Source organism: Furipterus horrens, unplaced genomic scaffold, assembly GCF_987537825.1.
Source record: "Furipterus horrens unplaced genomic scaffold, mFurHor1.1.pri manual_scaffold_3, whole genome shotgun sequence".
Taxonomy (NCBI): domain Eukaryota; kingdom Metazoa; phylum Chordata; class Mammalia; order Chiroptera; family Furipteridae; genus Furipterus; species Furipterus horrens.
The window spans coordinates 11480849-11488869 of record NW_028327173.1 but is presented as its reverse complement, the minus strand read 5'-3'; the positions used below and the strand labels follow the sequence as shown (position 1 = coordinate 11488869).

General features: G+C 43.5%; 1 protein-coding gene across 3 annotated transcripts in view; it reads left to right on the top strand.

Moving 5' to 3' along the window:
* The first annotated feature begins 87 nt into the window (after positions 1 to 87).
* Positions 88 to 8021, top strand: part of UBR4 (ubiquitin protein ligase E3 component n-recognin 4) — a 123115-nt gene continuing 115181 nt past the window's right edge. For all 3 annotated transcript variants that reach the window (XM_090268694.1, XM_090268693.1, XM_090268692.1), the window contains exons 1-2: positions 88 to 291; positions 7258 to 7355. In XM_090268694.1, the coding sequence (XP_090124820.1) occupies positions 116 to 291; positions 7258 to 7355 (274 nt within the window). In that variant the 5' untranslated portion in view covers positions 88 to 115. The remainder of the gene's footprint in view (positions 292 to 7257; positions 7356 to 8021) is intronic.

Genomic DNA, 8021 nt, shown 5'->3' with positions numbered 1-8021 from the left:
CCCGCGACTGAGTCGCGTAGTCTGACGTTCGGTTGCGTCACTTCCGCCCCCTCCCGGGAGGCGGCGCTGGGCCGGTGGCAATCCCCGGGAGGGAGCCGCAGGAGTACGACGGAAGATGGCGACGAGCGGCGGCGAAGAGGCGGCGGCAGCAGTGCTGGCGCCCGGGGACCCGGCGACGGGGTTGGACACGACCCCGGGCTGGGAGGTGGCCGTGCGGCCCCTGCTGTCCGCGTCCTATTCTGCTTTCGAGATGAAGGAGTTGCCGCAGCTGGTGGCCTCGGTCATCGAGAGGTACCGGGCGGCGGCCCCGGCGGGGCGGGCGTAGGGAGGGGGAGGGGAGGTTGTGCGGGATCATCTGGACCCGCTTCCCGGGCCGCCTCCGGCGGCTCGGGGACCCCCGGCCCAGCCGCAGCTTCGGGGCTCCTCGGTGCTGGCAGACGAAGGCTTGCCTGGGCTTCTTTCTGTCAGCCCATGTAAATCATCCGTGCCTCAGTTTCCCTCCCGAGCAAAACTTTTGAGGTCTCCCTCTCGGGAGGGCGTGGTCGGACCCGTTTGCGAGTGACTTTGAGCTGCACCACGCTCTTAGGGGACTGTCCCCGGGGCTGCCCGTTGTGTTAAGGTCAAAGCGCTGATGAGTTTGCATTTCTCGCCGGCACTCGTGCCCCTAGCCTGGGCCGGCGCGAAGCCCGGGCTTTCCATGGGAGCCCTGCCACACAATTTAATAACGGTCTCCGTGGGGCTGTCATCAGTGGAGGCACGTGCTGTTTCTGGCACTGAAGCCACCAGTGACCATTGAGGACTTTCTCTTCGGGTGGCACTTAACTGTGTATTTCCACCGTAACGGTCTTGGATTAAAAACATTTCTGTGTGTTTAGTCTAAAAGGTCATTTTCCCAAAAGAGGTGTTCTCTTTCTCCCCGGATAAAACACCTTCGGGCTCTCTCTTACAGGTGGGACTATTGATTGGTTTGCTGTTACGGGGTTCTTTGCCTTTTTGTCCAGAGATTCTTAGGCTGTGAGAGTTGTGTTAATTAGCGAGGCGGTGCGTGCCGCTTCCTGACTTAGCTTGCTCGGGACCGTCGTTCATTAGTTGGATGGTAGACGTCCCTCTAAAGCCGCTCTCGCTTTCCTTTTTCTAGCCAGACCTTATTTGAGCAACTCCCTGCAGTTGCTAAGTGGGTCATTTTAGCTTCACGCCAACAAGGGTATAGCTAATTGTTATCCAGAAGGTTAGAAATGGCCGTTTATTACTAAAGGAAGGTCCATGGTGTGCTATATGTTGTGTATTGCGGTGCTTACTGTTAGGTTTGTGTTGCTTTGGATGCAGTTTTGTTTTGTTTTTGTTTTTTTTAACTATAATTAAATAATGGTTGGGTTTGGTAACAGTTTTGGTCGCAGTGAACTTTAGAGGTGGATTTTTCTATCTAATTATTAAGCCCAGAATGTTCTGAGGATGTAAACATGTATCAAAGGTACTGCTTTTAAATTATATAGCCACTTTTTAACTGTTGTAAACATTTGCATTAGTGGTATCTTTCCTGAATTATATACCTCTTGTTATTTATAATGGACAGTGTTCTACGCTTTTTAGAACATTTGCTTTTAATGTTTTTTTGTGGATGTGAGCTGAGACGGTTGTCAGTCAGTGGTGGACACCCTCCGGTACATCTGGTGTCCTGGGCGCATGCTTCTTAAAACTGTAACAGTTGACCAACTCCCTCCCATCAGCAGAAGGACCCCAAACCAAATACCTCAAAGTAGGTTTGAAATTTGCCGCATAAGTAATAGTGGTGCCTCTCCTACCCCCTGGTAGCTGAGATAATCAGAGCTGCCTGTGTTTATGGACACTCGCAAGACCTCTCTTCATGGTTTAGAACAGGGGTCCAAAGTGATGGCTGTTTGGCCACAGCCTTTTCTCGGAAGGTGAGATCCTTGAAGTCTCTGTTCTGATTTTAGTGACCCAGTTACCTTTGAAAGCCTATTATGTATCCTCGTCAGGGTCTATGAGAAGAACATGATCTTAAGAAAAATTTCCAAAAGAAACAGCTGGCTTACAAGTTCTTTGTAGTTAAAGGAACTAAACACATTGAATGTTCAGTTTAGTGTAGAGCAGAGGTTGGCACACTTTTTCCATAAGGGGTCAGACAAGTCATTATAGACTCGTCAACTTGGCCATTGTATGGAGAAATGGACTGTACACGATTCAGAAATGAATGGGCATGGCTGTGTTCCAAAATCTTACCTGTGGACACCTCAATGTGAATTTCATATGATATTTACATGTTAAAAATATTCTTCTTTTGATTTTTTCCAGCCATTAAAAAATTTAAAAGCCATTTAAAAATTTTTATTGAATTTATTGGAATGACATTGATTAATAAAATTATATAGATTTCAAGTGTATAATTCTATAATACATCATCTGTATATGGTTTGTTTACCACCCAAAGTCAAGTCTCCTTCCATCACCATTTATCCCCCCTTTACCCTCTTCTACCTGCCCCCCCCAGCCCTTTCCCTCTGGCAACCGCCATGCTGTTGTCTGTGTCTGAGTTTTGTTTTGTTTTTGCTTTATCCCAACCCCCTTCCCCTCAGACAGCTGTCAGTCTGTTCTCAGTATCTATGAGCCTGTTTCTATTTTGTTGCTTAGTTTATTTTTTTCATTTGGTTCCACAAAAACCATTGTTAAATATGGACTGCACAAACAGATGACTGGCTGGGTTTGGCCTGCAGGTCATAGTTTGTCAACCCCTGGTTTGTAACACAAAAATTAGTACTGTGCTGTTAGTATTGTGTTTCTCAGGTTTTATTTGCCTTTCAAAATGAATTAAGGGTGTCAGAATGATGGAGGTAGTTCTTAAATATCTAGTTGCGGTCACTGAATATAGGACCAGATCAGAGCCAGCACTGTGCAGGTGCCTCGGCTGCCCCATCACTTCCGTGGTCGCTGCTTCCACCTTCTGCAGTTCCTGCATTTCTTTCTGTTGTTAGGCCTGCCGTGCTTTTCTTCCTTGCTTCCAGGGTTATTCTGTTTTTCTGTTGTGGTCTGCTACTTTCTGCTTCCCTTTTTAAAAAAAAAGATTTTATTTATTTATTTTTAGAGAGAGGAGAAGGGAGGGAGAAAGAGAGGGAGAGAAACATCCATGTGTGGTTGCGTCTTATGCGCCCCCAACTGGGGACCTGGCCTGCAACCCAGGCATGTGCCCTGATTGGGAATCGAACCAGAGACCCTTTGGTTCCCAGGCCAGAAATCAATCCACTGACCCACACCAGCCAGGGCTCTGCTTCCCTTTTTGATGTCTTAGTTCCGTCATGCTAGTTCTTACTTTCTATCTGGTGGCCTATTAACCCATTGAATTCCTTCTTTTTTGGCTGGGTTGATGACAAATATCTTAAGAGACTGCTTAGTACTCTACCATTATGTTTTCTGTCCTTGTTCTTTCATACTTTTATAGTAGGGTTAGACGAAATGGTAAATTAAAAAAAAATTCCTAACTTCAGATCCTGTTAATTTGGTTTGGTAATCACCTGAAACAAAGGAGGAATAGATTGGCATCGATAAATTGGGAAGGTGCTCTCAGCAGTGTCATCAGATTTTTAAAAGAAAAAAGATACCTGAGTTTCCTTAAAAGGGAGTTTATTTTATTTCTACTGCCTGTTGCTAGTGTGTCTTTTAGTAAAAAAGATGGAAGGTCTTTCCAACGCCATTACTTTTCCAGACCTGAAATGGAGCTAGAACTAGCGTCATGGAGCACATATTCTGTGTGGAACTAATGAGCGTGATTGCTGAATGTAGCCTTCCATTTTAAGGAACTGTCACACACAGAGTTCCCTTCTCAGCTCTGTGCAAGACACGGTGGTGAGTGTGGCCGTCACTGAACAATTTGACTCTTGGTAGATCACAAAAAATTTTTTTTTCCCTCTTTCCCCTGAGCTAGTTAGTCCTTCCTAGGCTGTCCTGGCCTCCTTAGCGATAAGCCTCTTTGAGTCTCTACCTCCCAGTTTTTTGGTAAAATTTAGGCCAGAGAGACCGACTTGGGAAGGCAGAAGCTGTTACAATAGCCTCATCAGATAATGCACAGTGATTTCCTAAAAATCTCGAAAGAAATACACTAATACCATGATCTTTTTGGGGGGGCGGGGGGGATTAAGCAATGGGTTAATTGAAGGAAAAGGGGAGGAAGGGGGGGGGAAGGGAAGAGGCAGCTCCCGGACCAACTCAAGGGCCCGTAGGAGCAAAGGGAATGGGGACTCCCGGTCCTCCTTGTGGGCCCGTAGAAGTCCCCCCTAATACCATGATCATTTGAATTTATATGCTGTAGGGCATAAGTTTGTGATTGATCTGTAGGGGAAAAAAATGCCCACTACCAAATGATAGGGTACACTTGTGAGATTAGTCTGGTTCTAGCTAATGTTTCCCTGTCTTAGTGCCACATTCAGCACAGGTTTGTCAAGAATGTGAGGGACCTATCATTAGGCTTTAGTTCTTTGGTTAACATGTATTAAAAATATATGCGTGTCTGATATGACACATATTAGACGTTCAGTAAACATATACTAGTCACACCTTGGTACTTGTCGGCTTCAGAATTTGTGAAACCCTGTACTGTCGCATTTTGTTGAGAAAAAATGTTTCAGCACCCATCTCTGGCTCGGTACGCGTTGGCTTTGGCATGCACCACGAGTTCTGGAATGAATTAATGACGAGTGCCGAGGACCACTGTATTTTTAAATATAATTTATTAATGCATTCATTAGGTTTGTTTCATGATTGTAAGCATCATGAATCAAGGAAGCATAATGGATTCTGTACTTGGGAGTTTATGGTTCTGATGAGGTGAAAGGGGTTTGTGGAGTTTCCACAGTTTTGCCAAAAATATTTGAATGGTATCATATTTAAGAGGGAGAAGCGAGGTGAATCCTTTGTCTTTTATTTTGCCTTTTCGAATTTCTACCTCTTCCTTTAAAAAGCTGTATATTTCCGGACCCTTCCAGTTCTTTTTTACTTAACATGTCAAAGTGGATTTCTCTGATCTGGCTGCTTAGCTGCCGCTCTCCTTTGTCCTCCTAATCACGTTCATTTTGTACGGAGTATAAATGCCCTGTCTTCCGGCGGACTCAGTGGTGCCGTTGTGGCCAAGTTAGAAAAGGCAGGTCTTTGAGGAAGATAGCCTGACTGCTCAGAGGAGAGATATTTTTTAAGTATTTTAAAATTTTTCTTCCTTTGTGTTATGTTTGCCTTCAAGGTCTTTATTCTTTTCTTCCTACCTAACTTCTTGCCCTTTGTTCCTTTTTTCATTTCTTTGCATCCTCTGGTGTCTCCCTCAAATTCTTGGGGAATTGGGGTGGGCCCAGGAAGTGTGGCAGCGTGTCTTTATTAGGTGACTCATACACACTTGTTTCTTTAAAATCACGATAGGACATTGTCCTCGACCGCATAGCTACTCCCTCCTTCAAGGGTTTTTCAGACTAATTTCCCCAGGTTTTATCCTCAGTTTGCCTTAAGCAAATGACATGTGGAGCTCAAGACTGCTCCTTTTCTTTCCTACGCTAGTGTCCGTCTTTCCCCAAAGTGCATTTTTGTTTCTTTAGTGGAATAAGACAATCGTGTGTGTGTGTGTGTGTTCATCCTTTGGGTGGGCAGTTTTTCTCTTAGTTTTGGTAAACCTGTTCACTAGAAAAACATGGAGGGAAGCAGCTCTGAAGTTTTGAAGTAAAGCAAAGTAGGTAAGCAGTTCAATAAAATACATCAAACTGGGATGGAAAAGCTTTAGAACAATGAATAAGAAAGTATAAGGATGGAAGTGAAAGAACAACTAAGTAAATGTCGTAGCAAGGGGATTTAGTAGGAAGTGTTTTGCTGAAGATGATATGACCCTTATCAATGTGATGGTCACTAGACACTTTGAATGCTACTTGGTTTAAAGGTTTTTGTTTCCTCCTTTTTGTTCATCTGACAAATAGGGAGAAATGATCATTGGTGGGCAGGAAGATCTTTGTACATCATAAGTGCTCCATAAATATTTTTTCTTGGTGAAGGAGTTGGTCCAAGATAAGGAACTGATCTTTGATAAATACCCATTTATCCATGATGAACCCCCAAATCACAAAGTGCTTGCAATGCCAGACTCTGAAGTGCTGTTTAGGTGATTTATCATTCATGTTGGCACCTTCTGAATGTTGAACGTGTCTTTTTGGCTCCTGTGTTGATTTGGCAAGTGGATACAGTTCTTACTATTTACATTTCCCTTTCTGGGCTGATGATACTTCTAGTTAGAGAATCAACTCATTGAGGAAACTATGTAGCCACATTACTTGGCCTTTTTCATTTAATGGATACATTTTAGTTTTTTCATTGCCTTCTTGTTTCATGGATTGTGGCTTAACATCTGATTTGACAGAGAGAATGACAGAAATGTATTCAGCTTTTAGAACTAGTTGGGCTCAAGACTTTCACAGAAGAGGGAGTTCTTTTGCCAAAGATTTGGATGGGGTTAAAAATCACTGAATTTGGCCCTGGCTGGTGTGGCTCAGTGGATTGAACACTGGTCTGCAAACCAGAGTCACTGGTTTGATTCCCAGTCAGGGCACATGCCCTGGTTGCAGTCCAGGTCCCCAGCTGGGGGTGCAAAAGAGGCAACCCCACACTGATGTTTCTCTCCTTCTCTTTCTCCCTCCCTCCCCCTCTCTCTAAAAAAATAAAATAAAATATTTTTAAAAAATCACTGAGTTTGTTGTGATCTAGCTGTATTCTACCAGGAAGGGGGGTGGGGTGCAGGAGAACAGTGGTACCTAGTGAATTTTGGATTTGGCACCAAGTAGGTGATTTCTTCTCTTGGAGTACTGATTGTTTTTAAGTTATTGCATTATGGGCTGGCGTTGTTTGGTCTTCAGAAGGGGTCACAGTAATCTCTATTTCTCCCAATAGTATTTTAAGTGCTCTTGTCTACCCTTTTAGCCAACACATGGTATTATTAGGTTTTAGTCTTTGCCAATCCATAATGTAGGACAAAATGGAATCCTGTTAATGGTTTTCCTTTAGCTTTTGTTATTCGCTAAGCCAGATACCTTGGACAAGGTACTTAATTTTAATTCTCTAAGCTTCACGTTCTCAGTTTTGAATATAGGGATGGTAACAGTATCTTCCAAATAGAATTGCTACGAGCATTAAGTAAGATAATGCCTATAAATGAATGGGTGAGATATCTGGCATATAGTAAGCACTAAATAAACCTTGACCGAATTATTTTCTTTGTAGTGAATCAGAAATCCTGCACCACGAGAAGCAGTATGAGCCATTCTACTCATCTTTCGTTGCGCTTTCTACACACTATATTACAACAGTTTGCGGCCTCAGTGAGTATCCCATTCTTGTCCCTCTCTTCTGGGGGTTCGTGAATAGGGGGATTGTGTGTCTCCTGTTAGGGTGTCTGAACAAGCTGTTAACGAGGTCTGTATTTTAGTCCTTCTGACCCATTCCTCCAGGAGTGGGCACAGTGGTCTGTGTGATAAGACTCCAGAAGTTCTTTACCTAGGCCAACCAAAAGGGGTTTAGAAACTACTTCATTGGGCATCTGCTTCATAACCTGTTAAGTTCATCTTTACCTTCTTAATCAGAAGCATTTTATTGATTTCATAAATGTAATTATTAGTGTGTTAATTTCTGGGGTGATTGAGGGGATAGGTGGATCCCGACCTGGGTTTAGCAGCCACTAACCAAGGCTCTACTTTTTATTTGGTTTTGGTGAGAAGGTGAACTTGCCTTTTGTGTTCTCTGGTATGTGAAAATATTTTCCTTCCAATTCTCCATCTTTAAACTTTTTCTACTCAAAAAGTGACCAAATCCCTATTTTCTACTATTTCTGAATTTTTGCATTTTTATGTTTTTTTAAATCCTAACTCATATAGTTTTGAAAACTTGTAATGATTTGTTTACTTAGTTTCCAAGCAAGTAAAACAAAAGGGAGCTACGGGGCTGCTGAGTAATCTTTGTGCCGGGTGCTGTTTGTTATAGGCCCTGGC